This window comes from Macrobrachium rosenbergii, chromosome 20, assembly GCF_040412425.1.
Source record: "Macrobrachium rosenbergii isolate ZJJX-2024 chromosome 20, ASM4041242v1, whole genome shotgun sequence".
Classification (NCBI taxonomy): domain Eukaryota; kingdom Metazoa; phylum Arthropoda; class Malacostraca; order Decapoda; family Palaemonidae; genus Macrobrachium; species Macrobrachium rosenbergii.
Window position 1 is genome coordinate 15,847,501 of NC_089760.1, and position 24,037 is coordinate 15,871,537.

General features: G+C 37.8%; 1 protein-coding gene across 3 annotated transcripts in view; it reads right to left on the reverse strand.

The window, feature by feature from the left end:
• LOC136849080 (uncharacterized) overlaps positions 1-24,037 on the reverse strand; it is a 1,041,516-nt gene that overhangs the window by 195,845 nt on the left and 821,634 nt on the right. For all 3 annotated transcript variants that reach the window (XM_067122009.1, XM_067122007.1, XM_067122010.1), the window contains exons 12-13: positions 21,795-21,907; positions 12,954-13,119 (exon numbers count right to left, since the gene is read on the reverse strand). In XM_067122009.1, the coding sequence (XP_066978110.1) occupies positions 12,954-13,119; positions 21,795-21,907 (279 nt within the window). The remainder of the gene's footprint in view (positions 1-12,953; positions 13,120-21,794; positions 21,908-24,037) is intronic.

Here is a 24,037-nt window from a genome sequence, read left to right on the forward strand (position 1 = left end):
ATATATATATATATATATATATATATATATACATACTGTATTTATATATATACATATTGTTTCTGAATGAATTCACAATGAATAAAAAAACTTATGAGAAAGAAAAACACCGGTATTGTTGGGATCACTACACAGATGATTTTAGCTGATACTAAAATGAGACTTCGTATACTAACAACACTGTTTTGCAGAGTATGGGATGAAGAAACAAAGACTGGCAAATGGAAGTCAAAGCTAAGGTACCGAAAACAGCGACCTGACAGAATCAGGGATGGCACTTATGTCAGGTGTAATAAAAATATTTAACATGCTTATTCTATATAGGTTGGAGAAAGAAATTCACAGCACTTAGATATGGCCACGCTGGTTTTAGAAAAAGCATGATTTGGAAAGACCAAACATTTGTGACAGGAAATATTTTACAGCAGTGTATGGAATTTGGAAATTCCCTTCTGATAGCTTTTGCTGATTATGAGAAAGCATTTGACAGTGACGTCTCCGGCATCCGGTATTTCTCTCTCTCTCTCTCTCTCTCGCCCCTTCTCCTCCTATATCTCTCTCTCTCTTTCCCCTTCTCCTCCTATCTCTCTCTCCCCTTTTCCTCCTATCTCTCTCTCTCTCTCTCCTCCTCGCTCTCTCTCTCTCTTTCTCTCATTCTCTCTCTCTAAAAACCAGCACCTATTAGGCCTAGAAGCTGGCAACGGCTCCGGCACCGATTTCATTATTATTATTTACTCGTAATCTTTAGTGAAATATTAATTATTTCCCAGGGTGGATTTGAGGTCCCAGAGAGAGAGAGAGAGAGAGAGAGGGGGGGGGTAGAGCCTATGAAAACCCCATTATAATGAACCGCGTGGCTTAAAATCGTTTTAAATAATACAGTAGTTTGTTTTATTCTATTTTTAAACATTTCTATTTCGGTCAAATGGAAGACGTGCTCGCATGTATGTATGTGAATACATTCAACCAATTCAGTGGTTTCTCATACATACACACACACACACACATATATATATACAGTATATACTTTGGTGAACTCCTGAAGAAGACTCCTGAAGAAGACCTGACGAAGACTTCCAAAAGGATCCAGGGATTCCTTCTGATTTTGATTCGCCCTTCTCTCCACTCCCTCACATTCCTTCTCTTCGTCTTCGTCTCCTTCTACTTTCTTCCTCCATTTTCATCCTTCCATCGCTCTTCCTCTCGTTTCTCAAAGAGAATCCTGGACCCTTCAGTTAAGTCTTCAGAAACCTTCGGGGATGCACTGAAGAAAGGAAGGAAGGATTGGAATGGAAAGTTCTTCCTGCGAACACTAACCTTTTTCTGGATCTAGCCATAGGGCAAACGGACAACGACAGTGGGGTGAAGGACGACCCACCCCCCCTGCAAGAATGGACATCAGAAGGCCTCAAGAAGGACACCAGAAGGCCTTGAGAAGGACACCAGAGGGCCTCCAGAGGGACACCAGACGGCCTCCAGAGGGACACCAGAAGGCTTCCGGAGGGGCACCAGAAGGCCTCGAGAAGGACACCAGAGAGCCTCCAGAGGGACACCAGAAGGCCTCGAGAAGGACACCACAGGGAGGGCCTCCAGAGGGACACCAGAAGGCCTCGAGAAGGACACCAGAAGACCTCCAGAGGGACACCAGAAGGTCTCCAGAGGGACACCAGAAGGCCTTGAGAAGGACACCAGAGGGCCTCCAGAGGGACACAAGAAGGCCTCCAGAAGGACACCAGAAGGACAGCAGAAAATAATTCTGCTAGAATAATCTAGAAGACCAGCTGTGCAGAAAGAAGGAGCTCAGTTCCTTCAAGTATGCTATGTCCCTTGATGGAGAATCTTCTAATTGAAGATCTTTGTCAAAGCGGGCAAATAGTTGGATATCTAGAGCTATTCTTGCAGACGTCTTCCTTCTGGTAATTCTGCTGGAATAATCTAGAAGACCAGCTGTGCAGAAAGAAGGAGCTCAGTTCCTTCAAGTATGCTATGTCCCTTGATGGAGAATCTTCTAAAAGAAGATCTCTGTCAAAGCGGGCAAATAGTTGGATATCTAGATCTATTCTTGCAGACGTCTTCCTTCTGGTAATTCTGCTGGAATAATCTAGAAGACTGGCTCTGCAGAAAGAAGGAACTCAGTTCCTTCAAGTATGCTATGTCCCTTGATGGAGAATCTTCTAATAGAAGATCTCTGTCAAAGCGGGCAAATAGTTGGATATCTAGATCTATTCTTGTGGACGTCTTCCTTCTGGTAATTCTGCTAGAATAATCTAGAAGACCGGCTGTGCAGAAAGAAGGAACTCGGTTCCTTCAAGTATGCTATGTCCCTTGATGGAGAATCTTCTAATAGAAGATCTCTGTCAAAGCGGGCAAATAGTTGGATATCTAGATCTATTCTTGCAGACGTCTTCCTTCTGGTAATTCTGCTAGAATAATCTAGAAGACCGGCTCTGCAGAAAGAAGGAACTCAGTTCCTTCAAGTATGGTATGTCCCTTGATGGAGAATCTTCTAATAGAAGATCTCTGTCAAAGCGGGCAAATAGTCGGATATCTAGATCTATTCTTGCAGATGTCTTCCTTCTAGTAACTCTGCTAGAATAATCTAGAAGACCAGCTGTGCAGAAAGAAGGAGCTCAGTTCCTTCAAGTATGCTATGTCCCTTGATGGAGAATCTTCTAATAGAAGGTCTCTGTCAAAGCGGGCAAATAGTTGGATATCTAGATCTATTCTTGCAGACGTCTTCCTTCTGGTAATTCTGCTAGAATGATCTAGAAAACTGGCTCTGCAGAAAGAAGGAACTCATTTCCTTCAAGTATGCTATGTCCCTTGATGGAGAATCTTCTAATAGAAGATCTCTGTCAAAGCGGGCAAATAGTCGGATATCTAGATCTATTCTCGTGGACGTCTTCCTTCTGGTAATTCTGCTAGAATATTCTAGAAGACCGGCTCTGCAGAAAGAAGGAACTCAGTTCCTTCAAGTATGCTATGTCCCTTGATGGAGAATCTTCTAATAGAAGGTCTCTGTCAAAGTGGGCAAATAGTTGGATATCTAGATCTATTCTTGCAGACGTCTTCCTTCTGGTAATTCTGCTAGAATATTCTAGAAGACCGGCTCTGCAGAAAGAAGGAACTCAGTTCCTTCAAGTATGCTATGTCCCTTGATGGAGAATCTTCTAATAGAAGATCTCTGTCAAAGCGGGCAAATAGTCGGATATCTAGATCTATTCTCGTGGACGTCTTCCTTCTGGTAATTCTGCTAGAATAATCTAGAAGACCGGCTCTGCAGAAAGAAGGAACTCGGTTCCTTCAAGTATGCTATGTCCCTTGATGGAGAATCTTCTAATAGAAGATCTCTGTCAAAGCGGGCAAATAGTCGGATATCTAGATCTATTCTTGCAGACGTCTTCCTTCTGGTAATTCTGCTAGAATAATCTAGAAGACCGGCTGTGCAGAAAGAGGGAACTCAGTTCCTTCAAGTATGCTATGTCCCTTGATGGAGAATCTTCTAATAGAAGATCTCTGTCAAAGCGGGCAAATAGTCGGATATCTAGATCTATTCTTGCAGACGTCTTCCTTCTGGTAACTCTGCTAGAATAATCTAGAAGACCAGCTGTGCAGAAAGAAGGAGCTCAGTTCCTTCAAGTATGCTATGTCCCTTGATGGAGAATCTTCTAATAGAAGATCTCTGTCAAAGCGGGCAAATAGTTGGATATCTAGATCTATTCTTGCAGACGTCTTCCTTCTGGTAATTCTGCTAGAATGATCTAGAAGACTGGCTCTGCAGAAAGAAGGAACTCATTTCCTTCAAGTATGCTATGTCCCTTGATGGAGAATCTTCTAATAGAAGATCTGTCAACGCGGGCAAATAGTCGGATATCTAGATCTATTCTTGTGGACGTCTTCCTTCTGGTGATTCTGCTAGAATAATCTAGAAGACCGGCTGTGCAGAAAGAAGGAACTCAGTTCCTTCAAGTATGCTATGTCCCTTGATGGAGAATCTTCTAATAGAAGATCTCTGTCAAAGCGGGCAAATAGTCGGATATCTAGATCTATTCTTGCAAATGTCTTCCTCTGGTGATTCTGCTAGAATGATCTAGAAGACTGGCTGTGCAGAAAGAAGGAACTCATTTCCTTCAAGTATGCTATGTCCCTTGATGGAGGATCTTCTAATAGAAGATCTCTGTCAAACGAAAAATAGTCGGATATCTGGATCTATTCTTGTGGACGTCTTCCTTCTGGTAACTCTGCTAGAATAATCTAGAAGACCGGCTCTGCAGAAAGAAGGAACTCAGTTCCTTCAAGTATGCTATGTCCTTGATGGAGAATCTTCTAATAGAAGATCTCTGTCAAAGCGGGCAAATAGTCGGATATCTAGATCTATTCTTGCAGACGTCTTCCTTCTGGTAACTCTGCTAGAATAATCTAGAAGACCGGCTCTGCAGAAAGAAGGAACTCAGTTCCTTCAAGTATGCTATGTCCCTTGATGGAGAATCTTCTAATAGAAGATCTCTGTCAAAGCGGGCAAATAGTCGGATATCTAGATCTATTCTTGCAGACGTCTTCCTTCTGGTAACTCTGCTAGAATAATCTAGAAGACCGGCTCTGCAGAAAGAAGGAACTCAGTTCCTTCAAGTATGCTATGTCCCTTGATGGAGAATCTTCTAATAGAAGATCTCTGTCAAAGCGGGCAAATAGTCGGATATCTAGATCTATTCTTGCAGACGTCTTCCTTCTGGTAATTCTGCTAGAATAATCTAGAAGACTGGTTCTGCAGAAAGAAGGAACTCAGTTCCTTCAAGTATGCTATGTCCCTTGATGGAGAATCTTCTAATAGAAGATCTCTGTCAAAGCGGGCAAATAGTCGGATATCTAGATCTATTCTTGCAGACGTCTTCCTTCTGGTAACTCTGCTAGAATAATCTAGAAGACCGGCTCTGCAGAAAGATGGGAACTCAGTTCCTTCAAGTATGCTATGTCCCTTGATGGAGAATCTTCTAATAGAAGATCTCTGTCAAAGCGGGCAAATAGTCGGATATCTAGATCTATTCTTGCAGACGTCTTCCTTCTGGTAACTCTGCTAGAATAATCTAGAAGACCGGTTCTGCAGAAAGAAGGAACTCAGTTCCTTCAAGTATGCTATGTCCCTTGATGGAGAATCTTCTAATAGAAGATCTCTGTCAAAGCGGGCAAATAGTCGGATATCTAGATCTATTCTTGCAGACGTCTTCCTTCTGGTAACTCTGCTAGAATAATCTAGAAGACCGGCTCTGCAGAAAGAAGGAACTCAGTTCCTTCAAGTATGCTATGTCCCTTGATGGAGAATCTTCTAATAGAAGATCTCTGTCAAAGCGGGCAAATAGTTGGATATCTAGATCTATTCTTGCAGATGTCTTCCCTCTGGTGATTCTGCTAGAATGATCTAGAAGACTGGCTCTGCAGAAAGAAGGAACTCATTTCCTTCAAGTATGCTATGTCCCTTGATGGAGAATCTTCTAATAGAAGATCTCTGTCAACGCGGGCAAATAGTCGGATATCTGGATCTATTCTTGTGGACGTCTTCCTTCTGGTGATTCTGCTAGAATAATCTAGAAGACCGGCTCTGCAGAAAGAAGGAACTCAGTTCCTTCAAGTATGCTATGTCCCTTGATGGAGAATCTTCTAATAGAAGATCTCTGTCAAAGCGGGCAAATAGTCGGATATCTAGATCTATTCTTGTGGACGTCTTCCTTCTGGTAACTCTGCTAGAATAATCTAGAAGACCGGCTCTGCAGAAAGAAGGAACTCAGTTCCTTCAAGTATGCTATGTCCCTTGATGGAGAATCTTCTAATAGAAGATCTCTGTCAAAGCGGGCAAATAGTCGGATATCTAGATCTATTCTTGCAGACGTCTTCCTTCTGGTAATTCTGCTAGAATAATCTAGAAGACCGGCTCTGCAGAAAGAAGGAACTCAGTTCCTTCAAGTATGCTATGTCCCTTGATGGAGAATCTTCTAATAGAAGATCTCTGTCAAAGCGGGCAAATAGTCGGATATCTAGATCTATTCTTGCAGACGTCTTCCTTCTGGTAACTCTGCTAGAATAATCTAGAAGACCGGTCTGCAGAAAGAAGGAACTCAGTTCCTTCAAGTATGCTATGTCCCTTGATGGAGAATCTTCTAATAGAAGATCTCTGTCAAAGCGGGCAAATAGTCGGTTATCTAGATCTATTCTTGCAGATGCCTTCCTTCTGGTAATTCTGCTAGAATAATCTAGAAGACTAACTGTGCAGAAAGAAGGAATATATATATATATATATATATATATATCTATATATAAAATTTTTACATAAGAAGACATTCCAGAAAACCCAAGCCTACTTTAGCATTCATTTTTCACACGCTTCATCTCCTCGGTTCTGGTTCTGTAGATGTAGTTGGCCTTATGCCAGCAACCTCAGTAAAATATATTAGTCAGAGATAAAGAATGGACTCTTAAAGATTCCTATACGAAATACAGAGCTTTGGTAGGAATGATATTAAGCATTATAAAGCCTGGGTCTAAAACGAACGAGTAGTGAATCCATTATATAACTAATTACATTGGCTTACAAAATCGTCAGTGTAAATAAGGTGTATATATATATATATATTATATATATATATATATATATATATATATTATATATATATTATATATATATATATATATATATATATATATATATATATATATATATATATATATATATATATATATATATATATATATATATATATATATATATATATATATATATATAGAGAGAGAGAGAGAGAGAGAGAGAGAGAGAGAGAGAGAGAGAGAGAGAGAGAGAGCTGTGAAGTCGAAAACTGAAGGAATAACAAAGTCAAATTACAACAGAGCAAGTGTTTATGACTGAGAGAACACGATCGTGTGTTTGTGTGGATGTAGGTGTGCGTTTGTATGTACGTATGTGACTCTGTGAAATGACATTACAGAGCTTAAACATACAGTAAGGACGAAGGCCCAGAGGCTCAAATGCCCAAATGCCCACTCATATACACATTCACTTATGTCCACATCGTTGATAAGGAAAAAAGTATTTTTTTGTGGAGAGTGGAAAATATGGATGTTTATTGACAGATTTCCATCTAAATCAGTCTCTTTCTCAGTTGTTGTTGTCCGGGCATGACAACATCTTGGGCAGGCTGATTCAGACGACAATGCCCAAGTCTTGTGCCCAGGAGCGAAATTCATAAAACATATAATGTTAACGACTCATGAACAGCAGCAACATGAAGATAAAAACCAAAGTCCAATAGATAAGTCTGTTCACTTGCTGCGAAAAAGTAGCACGAGCCGCGCAATGACGTCGTCTAGCCCGCAAAATGCCGGGTCCGTTACATGAAACCGAGTCAGTCAGCAAGGAACGGTGTTGCGTGCAGAGCTCTGGCTGCGGCAATCAAACATGCCTAGCAATTGTGCTGTTAGTGGCTGCACATCCAATTACGAAGACAAAGATGGAACTGTTTTTCACAGTTTCCCACGAGATGAGACTGAGGGAAAAGTGGACCACATTTTGCAATAGAGAAAATATAAATCTACAAAAAAAAAAAAAAAATGAGGATAGAAGATTACATTTCAAAGGTTAATTATCTAATCAAAAATGCCAAACTACATTATAATGTGTAAGATGCTTTGTTCATTTCTCCCTCTCATTTCTACTCATTTACTGCAGTAACTTCTTATAAATTACTAAGTAATTCCTTCAGTCTAAACATAATAATAATAATACACAGTCATTTATAATATTACACAGTAATTTACTGATAGAGTACAGTGTAAACTGGCCACTCCTCATCAATATTATTAACTTTAAGTAAGCTATAACAAGAATAGACAGAAACATTATGTATATTTAATCATACTATATATATTATTTTTTCTTTAAATACGAATGATATACTTGAAATTAATGAAGTTAAATAATGTGACTGAGAACTGGACAAAATGACAGATAAAAATAAAAGTCCCCCATTAATCACTCCGTTTTCTATAATTAGGATACTCAGGGAAGGTGACGTCACCACCTGTGCACGAACAGACTGATCTTTTATTAAACTTTGGTCTACAGATCAACGTTATGGAAGGTCTTGATCAACAAGATTTTATAGCTCTGAGAATAAACCTTTATGGAGAATTACAAGTCAGATGGTAGGACAGAATTAGAAATGATACCATAAGGAAGAATAAGGAAGTTCCATATGTCTTCCAACAACTAAAAAAAAAAAGTTTCCTTACATAGAACTAAATATTAAAAAAAATTAATGTGCTGACCTAAATATTTCCAGTTTTAATTTTATTCACAAAGATCTATAAATCTTTTAATTTTTTTCCAATGATCTGAATACTTCAATAATCTGACTATAAAGCAATTCTTGATATCACTCACTAGCATAGTCTGCTAGTGATTGAAATCAAGATGAGAAGCAGAAAACCTAAGAAGTTGAAAAGATCAAGAATTAAAATACGGGATATAAGAGCAGAACAGTGTGAGCAATAGAAGAAGTATATATGTAACAGAAAGATAGCATCAAGTCGGAATAAATTTAAGAGAGGAGGGAGCTATTAGAATAGAAAATAATCTGGAATGGTATGAAAACATGTGTGAATGGTGCAGAGGAAGCAATTGGGCTAGCTAGTGGCTATAGAGTGTTAAAAGGAGAAGAAAACTGGTGGTAGGAATGGAGAGGTGCATGATTCTGTTAGGTGGAAGTCTGGGGCTTTTAAGGATTGGGAAGTGAGACCTGTGGACGATGCCGAGGAACATCACAGAGAAGAGGAAATAGAAACTAAGATACCTGCATAAGGATGATGACATAAAACGAAAATTGTCATATTACTGTATTATAAACACTTTAAAAACAAAAAATATAACAGGGGATTTGGAGGAGGTGGAGAGGGTGGAGGGGATGGTTATGTAGATACACGATATAAAGTAAAGAAGGTGCAAATTGAAATGTTTAAGGGACTTGGTATAAAGGAGGAAGAATGGATGCTGGAACTGTTGAGGGAAATTTGAGAAGTATTACCATATAACTGGGGAAGAAAATCTGTTGTTAACTGTATTTAAACAGAAGGGAGATCGTCTGGAATGTGATAATCACAGAGGAATAAAATCAACAGAACATTTGCTGAAGGTTTTAGAAAGAAGATATAAGGGATTATGAGAAATTGTGAAGACTGGTGAAAACCAGCACAGTTTCATAAGGAGAGGTACAGCTGATCCTGCCTTTATAATGAAAAGACCGGAAGGAAATCTGACACTATATTGTGCATTTATGGACCTAGAGAAGGCATTTGTTAGAATAACAAAGGAGGTACTGTTTTGATGTTTAAGACAGAAAAAAGTGCTAGGAAAGTTAACTGGGATGGCTGAAATGATGTGTAAAACGACAAGGACAACTGACATAATAGCCTGTGGCAAAAGGCAAGACAGAAATGTCCGATTTTATAGTTGGTTTACTCTGTTTGTACTAGTTATGGATGCATTGAGTAATGGGATTAGGAATAAAAAACTATGGGAATTGATTTCTGCAGACGATCTGGTGATTATGGCACAGACTGAAGAATGCAAAGGGTAAGATAGTGGCAGCAATCTCTTGAACGGGGGTGGTATGAGGATATATGTGGGTAAAATTGAGTTTACGATGTCCAGCAAGGAGGAAGAGGGTAGGGTATTAATACCTGGCAGAAAAAGTTAAGTATACCTTAGTTTAACCAGACCACTGAGCTGATTAACAGCTCTCCTAGGGCTGGCCCATAGGATTAGATTTATTTTACGTGGCTAAGAACCATTTGGTTACCTAGCACCGGGACCTACAGCTTATTGTGGAACCCGAACCACATTATAGCGAGAAACGAATTTCTATCACCAGAAATAAATTCCTCTTATTCTTCATTGACCGGTCGGAGGTTCGAACGCGGGGCCAGCAGAGTGCTAGCTGAGAACGGAACCCACCCGCCCAATGAGGGACTAATACCTGACAGAAGAGGTCTAGACTTAAAGCCAGTAGAAACTATTAAATACAGTACTTAGATCTACTTTAAGCTACAAGGGAGAGTATGAAATTGAGGTTAAAAGTTGGATACAAAGGCCTGGTGGTAATGGAGAGAGTTGGCAGGAGAGTGGGACAAAAGAATACCAAATAAACCGAAAATAAAGATTTACGGTGCTATAATCAGACCAGTGATGACGTATGCTCAGAAGCAAGACATTAAGAGGAAGAAGGAACATAAGTTGGAGCGAACAGAAAAGCAGATGCTGAGGTGAATTTTTTGGGGGCATCTCTCTGCATTAAAGGCTGAAAAAGAACATATAAGGAGAGGTGTCAGGGTGGTCAACATCACTGATATGATAAAGAGAGTCGAGATTGAAATGGTACGGTTATGTGATACGGATGAGTGAGTGGGAAGGAGTGAATAGGGCAAAGTACTGGATGGCATGATAAAGTAGAGGACTTGGAGAATGGGTCAGTGAAAGATGTTTTCGACAAAAGTTGTTACGAAAGACGCATCAGGGCAACTGACCCTTAAGTTCAGGGGCAACAGTGAAGATGAAGAAAAATCTAATTTATGCTAAGAAGTAAATTTTGTTCTTAGACACAACTATCACCTGTAATTAAAATTACTTTTGCAAATACCGACTAAAAAACGTAAAGAATATATCGCCAAAGACCAACAATAAAAAGGTCTTATTCTTAACCAACTAAGACAAAACTTTACTTGTCACAGATTTAAAAACTGACTTGGAAAAAGAAATCAAACTTACTAATACATTAATTCCAGAAAACCTTTTTGTAATTTCAGATACAAGTAAAACATGCGCCGAAGATACTTCGCGCAATCGAGTTTTCTGTACAGTTGCTACAACGTATAATCAAGGCCACCGCAAACATATCTATCTTTCGGTGGTCTTGGTATAATGCTGTATGAGCCGCGACCCATGAATCTTTAACCACGGCCCGGTGGTAGCCTATCCTACATCGTTGCCAGAAGCACGATTACGGGTAACTTAAATAAAATAAAAACTACTGAGGCTAGAGGGCTGCAATCTGGGATATTTGATGAACTGGAGGGTGGATAAAATAAAAAAAATCAAAACGGAAAGAAGTGCAGTTGCAGTTTCTCTAAGCATAACTGAATATCCGAAGGCTGCTAAATTATTTTTATAATAAAAATAAGTTAATTTCTCTCACAATAGGATAAACTGCTTCACAATTCCACAGGTTCAGACAAAAGTGATAAAAACCCACTTCATTACGAATGACTGTCGTTCTTGTGTTCGTTTTCCCTTGTTAAACGAAATGCCTCTCTTCCAACCTTTCACTATTTGTGCGAAATAATACATTTCCCAAAAACAATGGCTCTCCTGGGAAAAATAGCCAGGGACGCCAGACGTAAGCTAACAGGAAACACTTACTGTCATCGCCGCTTTATTTCAACATTATTACATCTCCAATTTGGGGTTATATCGTGCAATAAACTCAGAATAGTGGCAGTTACGCTGTGCTGTGTTTGTTTCATACACATCTCTAGTGAATACACAACATTTTAGTAGGCAGAAAACGGGGATGCATACAAACTTTACGTACACACACACACACACACATATATATATATATATATATATATATATATATATATATATATATATATATATATATATATATATATATAATGTGTGTGTGTGTGTGTGTGTTTGTATAAGGAATTTTTGAGTCAACTTCTCTTTCATGAAAGTGAAGTGTGGATGATGAACGCACATGAAAGAAAAAAGGTTGAAGCCGTACAGATAAACTATTTGCAAAACATTAGCTGAGTAAGAAAAACTGATAGATGAGAAATATAGAAAAGATTAAGTGGTAAACAGCTTAGTATTGGTGGAAAGATGAATTATAGTATTTTGAGGCAATCCGGTCACTGCGAAAGAATGGATGAAGACAGGTTGGTAAAAGGATAGACGTGAAAGAGGGGTTGGAAAGGAAGTGTCCTGGTAACCAAGGGACGAAGCCGTGCAAGACAGTGGTGACGTGGCGGCCGCAGAATGTAGGGGGATTCGATGCGCTGCTGATGTATTTTCCGGGAAGGTGTACGAAGAGGCTAATGTTGATGAAGTTTTACTGCAAATGACGTTACTCTACAATTCTGTGGTTAAAGTATGAACTTGGTTTTCAGGAGCTATCCCTGTTAGGGGATACAGCTAACGTTTATATATATTCCAGAAGCAAAAAATTACCAGAGTCAACAATAAGTTCTTTTTAACTACTACACCACAAATGCAACCGGTCTACGAGACAAGTATGCTGACATCCATAATGTTTATGCAGTTATTTTCCCATCATAAGTTGTCGCTGCCATTACTGGTGTATACTGTATAATTATATAAAATGAACCACCACCAAGCACAATATCATTGACTTGAAGTGCGAGTGTTTCTTTGTGCTACTAGATAAGAAAAGCGCAAACCTTCACTAAGGGTCATCAAATATGCAGCTAACTAAAATATTGTGGCTCCGAAAATCTTTGCGTGTGTTAGCATGAATTCTTGAGAACTTGGCAGCTGTATTTACTGGGTGGTCATCTCAAGACTAACTTTTGAAAGAAATTACCTCAGAGTTGAGATTGAATCATTGGCAACAACTCTAACTCTGAGCAGAGATCTCATGAAAGTTAATCATGATAAGTTGCCTTCTGATTGTATCGGCCCAGTTCGAAGCTATAATGATTAAATTTTGGGAGACATCTGCTCAAAACCGACTTTATACTGCCAACTTCGTTAGGATGCAGTCATATAATGCTCATCATCATAACCGAAATACCTATCTGGAAGGGAACGTGAAAATAATTTAAATCTCATACTACGAGTATGTCCATCATCTCGAAGATGATGACTGATATACATAACTTCGACTTACTTGTGGTGTTGAGAAGGGTCCCGTCCTGCCACTGCCATTTATAGGTATGCGGTTGTAAAGTGGCGCCCAGCCAGTAAAGGGCACCTGATGCATAATCCGGAAGCGACTTGAGCCCAGTTCCTATCCACCGGACGACTTCATCCGACCCCACACGGGCCAACTCACCCTGGTGATGCAAAATGAATAAACAGATGTGTATCAGCACGTAAATACATTAATATATGGATGGCTGATGAAAGTGAAACTTACATTTAAAGTATCCTCACAAGTTTTATCAGGCTATGACACTGCCTTGTTATTATTTAGGTGAATGCTCAAAATAACTTAATGTTACAACCGCGTTTCTATGTACAATTTACTTAGTAACAAGAACAAAATTGGCAAACCATACAGAATGTCATGCACTGTTTGAAAATAGGTAACAGAGAATGCCAAAACTAATAATTGATTTTGGCATAAAGACTAATAATAATTAGTACACCCTGTAGACATGATTTCGGCAAATGTTTCGGGAAAAGTTCATTTGACTTTTCCGCAAAACAGATGACTCGCTTCCACAGTTGATAAGGTTTGAAATTTACTGATCAAGAGCAGTTATTTTGATGAAGGATCATAAATTTACCTATTTTCTATAATAAAATTCCAGAACTCTGCGTGGTACGGCCGTTCCATTTGTTACCAGATAGATTCGCAAAAGAGACACTTGTTAAAAAAGTGAAGAAATCTGTGGGATCCAATTAGAAGTTTCGTTTCTCACTACAGCAATAACCGATCATTATTAATCATTAAATCTGATTCTAGTAATTTCTGTCAAGTAGCCTACTGCGGACGCGTTTGTCTTGGGTGTAGAGAGTTCCTAGGGTGGTTTTAGGAAGCTTTCTTGTACTGCGGACACGTTTAGCTGCATTATAGAGGCCATTCTTAATCAAGGTGCAAAATTATAACCCATTACCATCATTCATTTCGGAGTTGTATGTGCTCAACTGATATTCTTTGTTCTATAAAACAAAATCGAAACTGGTGAAAGTTGTTGAATTATAAGCAGTCAGGACAGCCAACTTTCAGCTATTGCCTTGGGAATGAATCCCCGAGAAATAGGATGACTAGCGAAAAGAAAAAAATTATGCTTCTCATTTACTCGATAAATGGTGCAATCTTTGTACAGTCATGTTAATATTTTACTTAACGGTATTCAATATGTGTCATGAAAGCCTCTGCGGTTGTAAATGAAACGCTCAAAATAAGAAAGCAACAACCACCCTCAAAAAATAATCTCCCTCGACCACAATGCTTTCAAGTAATTTTTGGGCAGTTTGTTAACACTGGTCTTGAAGTTTTATCTCCTGCCGCAGCACTTCTCAGGAGGCAGCTACCAGCACCCGGTCTCCTCCTCCTCCTTTGTCCCTGAAGGGATGCTCTTTCTAAGCGCGAGGACCCTTATCGTCAGGGGGTCCCTTTCATATCCTTATCCGCCCATTTCCATTGCAGCCTGATGTAGACAGCATGCGTTCGCTTCGGCTCCAACCAGATTATTTCAGTTTTGGGTTTAAGAACACTTCCTATATTCAACGGCCTACTGACACCTCGTTATTTTATCTGGTGAAGACACGTGTCATACGCTCTCGGATTAAAAAAAAAAAGTTTCCTTTGTAAAATGTGGATCTGAATATCTTACAAATTTGGTCCGGCTCCTGGGAAGGAAAAATAAAATCTAATAACCGCTGTGCACTTCTGTAACCACTCCTCCGGCTAGAGAGAGAGAGAGAGAGAGAGAGAGAGAGAGAGAGAGAGAGAGAGAGAGAGAGAGAGAGAGAGAGAGAGAGAGGACTTAAAATTAAATTGGTACTGGTATTAAACCCTTCACCAAGATGAAGCAGATGTAGGGAAACAAATAAATAGAATTTGAAAGCAAGGGAGAATGATATCTTTTTCCCCCATCAAGAACGCTATTGTCAAGTCAGAGATAATCCCAAGTTTTAATCATCCTAAATTACAATCAAACTTGTCTTCCTCTCCCCATATCTGACTCGAACAAACTTGGGTAACTGTTCTCTCTCTCTCTCTCTCTCTCTCTCTCTCTCTCTCTCATATTTGAATCCAAAGACGCCAAAAAGATATTTGCTATTCTTCATATGTTGCATTTTGGCAGAAGGGGATTTTCATGGAACATTAATTCCCTTCTGCGTCTTCGAGCAAAGAAAGAATATCCCACAACATCAAAACACTTTTGTATCGAGAGATAAAAGCCCATTCACACTTTCATGAGTTTCCAGTCTTCAGACGTATCGATTCCTCTCTCTCTCTCTCTCTCTCTCTCTCTCTCTCTCTCTCTCTCTCTCTCTCTCTCTCTCTCTATCTTATTAGAAAATGTCTCAATCAACTAAACAATAATAACACCAATATAGAATTTAAGTGATAAATTAAAGGAAAAATTAGAATGAAGAGGCGTGGTATCACTGATTCAAGCCATAGTTAGGACTGTGTGCTACTGGTATGACGACTGTGTCGTCAGATTAAAGTAACATGATAAATTCCTTACAGATAAAATTCAAAGGCTTTCACTCAAAGCAAATCTGTAAACTGGTAATAGTCCTAATCCTGACAAAACGAAGGCTATTGTTCTATTATTATGAAAGATAAGTCAAAAGAAAATGCAGGCTGCACGAAGCCACAGACAAGCACAATTTGCACAATTTTCGATGGTAATATCCTAATTAGTTTTTCCAGAAGATATTCAGAAGGGTAACCTTCAGAATTGTGAAAGCTTACCCGAGAGGCTTGTACTTCGTGAAAACATTCAAGGACGGCATATTCAATTATACAGTTACCTATTGTTCGGGAGCATAATGATATACCAAAGCATGTTGTAAGATGGTCATGAAATAATTTTGAACAATATACGACAAGATTACGATTTACTAGTGAACTTGACGATTATGACTTATACATCTGTACGCATTTTGCCACACCAGGAGCCAATCAAAATACTTGAGAGATCATCCCAAGAGACATTTTTGTCTAGAAGTGAGCACTATGCTAAGAAGAAGAGTGGCCTGTGTTTCTGTTTAAATTAGACATTTAAAGCAGCAATAAACAAGTTCAATATTAAGAAAACAGCGCGTACCCACATGTACAGTACAATATAGACGGACTGATAATTTGTTTCCTCTTTTTAATTATTGCCGATATCTGAACATTACTGAAGAAATCACCTCAGATGTCCACTGCATCGAATACGAAACGATTCTTATAAACTCAAAAAAAAAAAAAAAAAAAAAAAAAAATAATACATTTTACTGGTTTTTTCCTCCATACCACATGTCTCACCCTCTGCTAAGAAATGCCTCAGCCATACACGCGCGCACGCGCGCGTGTGTGTGTGTGTATGTCACTGCTCCAGAGGGTAAACTTTGTCCCTAAATCATAATTTTTTTGCTAGCCTCTTAACAAGATAGTGAGCCCCAATAAAACCCTGGGTATAAAGTTCTCTCTCCTCCCCCCCCTTACCACCCATCAAAACTTTAAATGGAAAAGCGTCGCTGGGAAATGAAAGCATCATGTTCTTGGGCAACACCGTCCAGAATGCACACTGATGAGGCATCCTTCATGTATGTTCACACGGAACAGAAGAGCTCGTGAATAAATGGAAGTCCGAGACCCAAATCTTTGACACATTTCCATCTGCAAGGAAAACCCTTCCTCTTCTCTCTACATTTCTCTCTCTACAGACAGTGCGACTCTTGTAGCAAAGCTCGTGTGCCAACATTCACTCAACTCTTGCATGAAAATTAAACCTAGCTCTTCTCTCTAAACAAAAAAATGGTTACATGAGTCATATGTTTTCCCGAATATAATAAATCAGGAATACAGAAAATATCAAATATTATTCCTGAGTGTACAAGGAAGAAAGAACTGTTTAATGAATGCTTAAAAACCACAAGAAAAGGAACTTTCATTCTGCCATCATTTGATAAAGCAAACTTACTTTTCGCAACACTTTTTATCGAAAAGAAAACCTGATGACAGCCTTGGCTTTAGAGCGCTTTGTACGCGAAATATACATACACAGTTTTACTTCAATGTCCCTAAATTTCATGGAATTTTTATCTAATTATTCAAGATAACAATTAATACACTAGTAAAAATTCACTGCTTATACTATGAAGAGATTAGAGGCTGGTATTCGACGTATGGCGCACCTTTGCTTAGACTCTTCTCTGTCAGCAGATCTTGGAATTGTAAACATGGCGCACACCTCGGAATGGGAATGGGCCATGAAAATACCACCATCATAATTTGTGCTAAACCGCTGACTAAAAATGGAGGGGTAACACCAGGGAACTACCATCTTTAACTGGAGGAAGAGAGAGAGAGAGAGAGAGAGAGAGAGAGAGAGAGAGATATCTATTGCAATGTAATCCTTCAGTCTATTAGTCACTTCCTGTAATAGCATTTCATAATCTGTAAAAGCTCAGGTTTAAAGGATAAGTCTAAATTGCGACTAGCCTATTTCGTTGTATATATTTCCTGCTTTATATACTGTGTATATATATATATATATATATATATATATATATATATATATATATATATATATGATACATATATATATATATATATAAATATATATATATATATATATATATATATATATATGTATATATATATATATATATATATATATATATATATATATATATATATATATATATATACATATACATATATTCACAAAAACAAGTTTGTCAACTTCGGTAAAAGATGTTTTAAGGCATGGCTCGACAAGGAACATATACTTAGATTTGGATTATGTACTTTCTGTTAACCTTTCAAAAATATCACCAATCACTGGTAAAGTTTCTTCATTCTTATCGTAATGAAGATAGTAATTTAACGAGGAGGATCGAGCTGCAGCATCTACAATTAGAGGATAATTGTCACAGTGCTGATATATATATATATATATATATATATATATATATATATATATATATATATATATATATATATATATATATATATATATATATATATATGCCTTAACAGAAAGTCACTCAACGCAATTCTTTAGAACAAAAGCAATCTTGTATTCCTGCTGGAACAGTCTGGGAATTTAATCAGACACTTCCAAGCAGAGGGAATTTAATTCTGCACCTTGCTTACCAGTGTCAAGGCTTAGTAATACTGCTGATGAATAAAAGCAGAACAAAAATTAAAAAATATAGAAATAAAATAACATCCAGGGACACTGGGTATCAACGGCGTTTGAATATAATATGGGATATGTACCATATGCAAATTTTACAACTACAGCCTAATACAATGTAATCTCTCCGAAATTTACAAACGATACGGCATATCAGGGAATAACACATGAATGACATTTCGTCGTACATTGAGCACTATCATTAATATGTAAGATTATGAATGACATTTCGTTGTACATTGAGCACTATTATTATTATGTAAGATTATTCACTTGGTACAGCGCATGTCTAGATAAAACTATGAATTCCATAAATTGTAATTTATGGTAAATTAGTTCAAGTTTTCTGTATCGGTCTGAAGCTCTGAAAAACCAGTAAAAAAGTCATTTGTTGTTGGTCATTCAAACGCTGAGAGAATGTTAACTGCTGGATTTCTAGAGCTAGAGTTTCCATAAATTGTAAATTAGTTCAAACTTTCTGTATCGGTCTGAAGCTCTGAAAAACCAGTAAAAAAGTCATTTGTCGTTGGTCATTCAAACGAACGCTGAGAGAATGTTAACTACTGGATTTCTAGAGCTAGCCAAAATGGTCTCTATCAGCCTGTAACACCCACTGTTCCCTCAAAGCGGCCCAGGAACTAAAACAGTCAGTGGAATGTCGAACAGACATCTTGTCGGAAAGTTGTGTCACGGGAGGCTTATCCCTCAAGTTCTGATGGGATCTTGTCAATGGTGGTTGGGAAAGTTGATATAAACAACCAGTAGATTTATCATCAAAGTTTCTCAACAGCGTTCGGGGTCGTACAGATTTCCTTCTTTTATTTTGTGTTTTTGGTGCCTGGAAAAGGATTAGGACCCCGTATCATGGCACTTCATTAACTAATAATAATGATAATAATACTAGCTAACTTTAGTCTCACCTAATTTTCCAGCTTTTTAATTTGTAATTCAGATTTAAATATTTTTCATTGTGAGTTTAGAAAAACTATGGCATACTAGAGGGATCAGAAACTCTCAATCGATACTACGCACAAATTTGAAATTTATTTTGTTAAAAAAAAAAAAAAGAGAATAATTTGATATTCAAACCAAGGTAAGGTTGAAATTCTCCTGCTACAGAATCCTTTTGGAATGTTTAGTAAAAAACCTTGTTAAAAATCTACTTTAATCCCCAGCGACACGTCATGTTATACAATTTCGAAAAATTGTTCAAGAAAGTCTCAGGTCACGCTGTGATATTCTTTGCTGACCAGTGCAGGGTAAATGTAGTTGAACTGTACAGAGAACTTAGCTCCAGGTTTAATGTTCCTCCGAAAATGTGGAAAATTGCAATTTACACGAAAAGTATTTCCCGAATTTGATAGAAACTTAAAAATATGTCTATTTCTGTGATCTCGTGACCTTGAAAATATGTCCATGTCATAATCAAGTAGGTCAAATAATCAAAAGGCCATGGCGGACCTACTTCTTAAGTATCCTGGGGATCTGATAGATAGTGTGATAAATAAATTATAGTTTAATGTTATAGTAGACTGTCAATGACAGCCTAGAAACTTCAAAATTTTAGAGAATTTCCGATACTTCCAAAGGTCACTGCTCCTTACTCCGACATGAAATCTTCAGTTAAATCTAGTAGAATTTTGCTACACTGTATCTGGAGCTCTTTGCATTAAAATTTGCAACCTTTAAAAAATTTTTTTTAGATCAAATATGGCTCGACGCAGATATGAACTAAAATGAATGACATTAACTATGTCACTTCAAGCTCTACAGTTTCTCCAAAAAATGTGCAGGTTACATAATCCACCGCTTTAAAGGACATCCCCAAAGGCTCAGATGTGACATAGGATTAAAATTTTTTTTTGAAATTAGCTTATCGTCAAATTTCATGAATTTGCGACGAAAAACCTGGACTTAAAAAAATCAGTATGAAAATAACATTAATAACAGCTACGTATCTATGTACTTATTATGGCAATTAGTAAACTTCACTAAAACCAAGAACGTTCAGACTGCCTCGAACCCAATACTTTTAGTTAAACCACATCAAATTAGTCTTCATTTACCCAAGGCACGACACACTAAAGTTTTTTTTTGCATTTTTGTCAACAACCATTTGAAATCACTCTCGGTTATTCTTTCCGGCTCTCCGAATAAGCCAACGACACTGAATGACCAAAAAGAGCGTTTCTCCAGAATTCACCCTTTAAATATATTCCAGTGTTTTGGTACATATGCCCTAAAATTTTCAGCTGACAAATGATTGGAATCTGATTTGCTAATGAAATAAAGTTACTCATTTGTTTTAAATTATTATGTTCAGTGATACCAGTATCTGAATTCTATCCATATCTGTTATCTTGAAAATGGCACAGACAAACATTTGGGTCAAAAACAAAAGGGACCGTGGTTGACTTCTAGCAAATTTATTCAAAATCGCACGCTTAAAAAGAACTAAGAAAGAACATTAATAATACTAGTAAACAGATATTTGTGTAAATGTTTATGGCAATTATTAAACTTTACCATATTTGAAAGTCACTGCTTTTCAACAGAACAATAATAAACTTAATTTTAGGCCCCTTTCTCTCTTTAAAACTTCATGATTTTATTGTAAAGAACAGTTTCAGATCAGTATCTAATATCCTCGTCAGCAAAACAGATGCAAATTTCACTGAATAGCTAAAACAGTGCCACTTCAGTTTTACCGTTTCTGTGAACACATAGGATTTGCAAATTACGAAAATTGCTTTTTGACGAGATACCCCTGGCTTTGACGTGATATATGGTTGAAAATTAATAGAAAAAGACTGGAAAAGATTCAAATTACTAACAAACACAAAATGCACCGAAGTTTCTTCGGCGCAATCGAGTTTTCTGTACACCGGCTACAGAGTACAATCAAGTCCACCTCAAATAGATCTATCTTTCGGCGGTCTCGGTATAATGCTGTATGAGCCACGGTCCATGAAACCTTAACCACGGTCCGGTGGTGGCCTATCCTATATAGTTGCCAGAAGCACGATTATGGCTAAATTTAACCTTAAATAAAATAAAAACTACTGAGGCTAGATGGCTGCAATTTAGTATGTTTGATGATTGGAGTGTGGATGATCAGTATACCAATTTGCAGCCCTCTAGCCTTAGTAGTCTTTAAGATCTGAGGGCGGACGGAAAAAGTGCGGACAGAAAAAGTGCGGACGGACAGACAAAGCCGGCACAATAGATTTCCTTTACAGAAAACTAAAGATAATCGGAATAAATTTTGCTAATTTTGCTACTCGGTTATATTAATGTTGGAGTTAACACCCCAAGTCCTTTAGAATGGTCAAATGATTACAAGCAGAAAATTTATTTTATATATTTTGAAGTCTGTTTTAAATTAGGAAAAAAGAGTAAACCTAGTCAACGAATAAGTATTAACTACCAATAAATATCTTTGGGTTTAAAGAATATTTAAGCCTATTCTGTAACTGGAGATACTTTGATCCATCTACAAAGTAAAACTTTACTCTAGAATCCAGCAAGCGTTGAAATCGACCTCTTCAATTTGGATTATACTTAACAAGTAATGCATATTTATTAGTATAGTAACTATCTGTGGCAAATGTCCCTTGCACTCAACAACAACTTACCTCCATGTCTCGACAGATGTGGGTAGCTGTGGTCCAAGTGACCTGTGGATACGGCACAAGAAGGTAACAAAGGTCACCGCGGCGCACCTCACGACCGTCGCCACATCCGCTGCCTGGAATAGAGAACGCAAAAATGAATTCAATGATACTTTTGCCTTCCTCTCTCTCCCTCTCTCTGCAGCAATCATTATAGGCAACAAAAATCCAGGATATCACAACAAGAAACCGGGTTCCCTTCCTTCCACTGTCTCTCCCTAGCTCAGCGTCATTCTCCCCTCGAATGAAAAAAAAAAAAAAAAATGATGTTCCTTCCCCCGACCACCAACAGGGCAATGGTTACTCCTTGATGATGTTTGCCCGAGATTCAGCAGACGTGAGTCTCTCGAGTTGCTGGGGATTCCGTCCTACTCCACATCATCCTCCAGTGTTTGCAACGTTGACAAGTGGGGACAAATAATGGGCTCTTTTACTTAATGAAGTTAACGGAGTCCGCGTCTTTTCCGCTATCCGTATCTTTTTTCTCTCTCTCTTTCTCAATGGCGTTGCAAATTTTCAGAAATTATGATTACTTGATGATAATAATGCTTCATCTATCACACAATGAAAGCACCCGTTATAATTAATAGTTGGTCTCAAAACATCCCCCCCCCTAAAAAAATGACTGACTTCTGTTAAACCTTTTGGTCAATAATAATTTACTTTGCCAACACATACAATTAACAAGCTCGTCTGATGTAACATAACATGTATCAACTCCGCGTAACGCTAACGTTAGAACACTTTCGTTTTAAGGTTTAGAACCCTTCGTTAGAATATTTTCTCCTCAAATCCCCCACACTCAAACAAGGAAGACTGGGTAAAATGATTAATTCGCCTACTGCAAAAATTGGTGTCACGGTAATTAGGGCAGCAGACATAAAAACCTTTTTTTCACGTCCATCTCTCTCTCTCTTTTCTATATATATATATATATATATATATATATATATATATATATATATATATATATATATATATATATATATATATATATATATATTTTTATATATGTATGTATACACAAAGCGGTAGATAAACGTACACACACATACATATACATGCTCGTATATATGTATGCATGTATATGTATACACTAGTTATAAATATCTCTTTAACTGTACTTTTTAGTTAACTCTGACTTTCAAGTAATTTTATTCAGTCTAACATAAAGACAGCAGCCATCACAGAGAGCACCCCTGCTAACACGTGGATGTGTCACTAACATCACTTGAACCTTGCGGTCCAGGTCGCCACTGGTATTATTGCAAGCACTTTTCTGTCTGCATGCCGTATGAAGTGGATCAGATCTTGATAACAAATTAAGTTTACTCTGGGCATCTTGTATCTTAGTTGATCTTTACTGTGACTGCATGCAAGTATTTTTGAGAATGCTCAATATTCAAAATATATTTCATTTTGAAGATGGTAACATTCATGTGCACATGTTCGCCTCATTGCATGACTGTATTGGTATTTTCTTCCAAACTTTCCTCTTCTCTCTTCTGCTAGCGTAACTGTTTTCCAAGGACATTTGGGGGTGATTGGGTACGTACTCATTCTGCTTTTTCTCCCACTTTCCTCCTCTTATCTCTTCTGCTAGTGTAATTATTTTTCACAAGTGTATTTGGGAGTGCTGTTTTTTCTCCCACTTTATTCCTCTTCTCTCTTCTGCTAGTGTAATTGTTTTTCAAGTGTGTTTGGGGGCGACTGGGCGCGTGCTCATTCTGCATTTTATCCCACTTATAAAATTTTAGTGTAAGGAGCATGTTAAAATCATTGAGTGCCAAGCCCTTTGAAACCACAGATCTTATAATCGATAATATGTGATTGAGATCCTCACAATCCACTGAAATTATCTGCCTTTATAAACTATGCTAACGAATTAAAAACAAAACAAATATACCAAAGGATCAAGAAGGGCCACTATTTTTTCTATATCCTGTAGTCTTTATCTCCGAGATTGATTTTTAAATTAACATTTCTTATTGAAGTCCACTTCAATTGAACAAGATGAATATATACTGAAGTTTCTAACTTTCTAGGTCACTGGAATGCTGCAATAGGAATAAGGCTCAGTTGTCACTGATTTCTGAACACTTGCATTTGGAGCCAACGACTGGAGTAAGGAACTGGTACTATTACGATTGGTAGTTAAGGCCATCACAGATGGTGAAAATGGTCCTTTGGAAATTAAAAATCTGCAG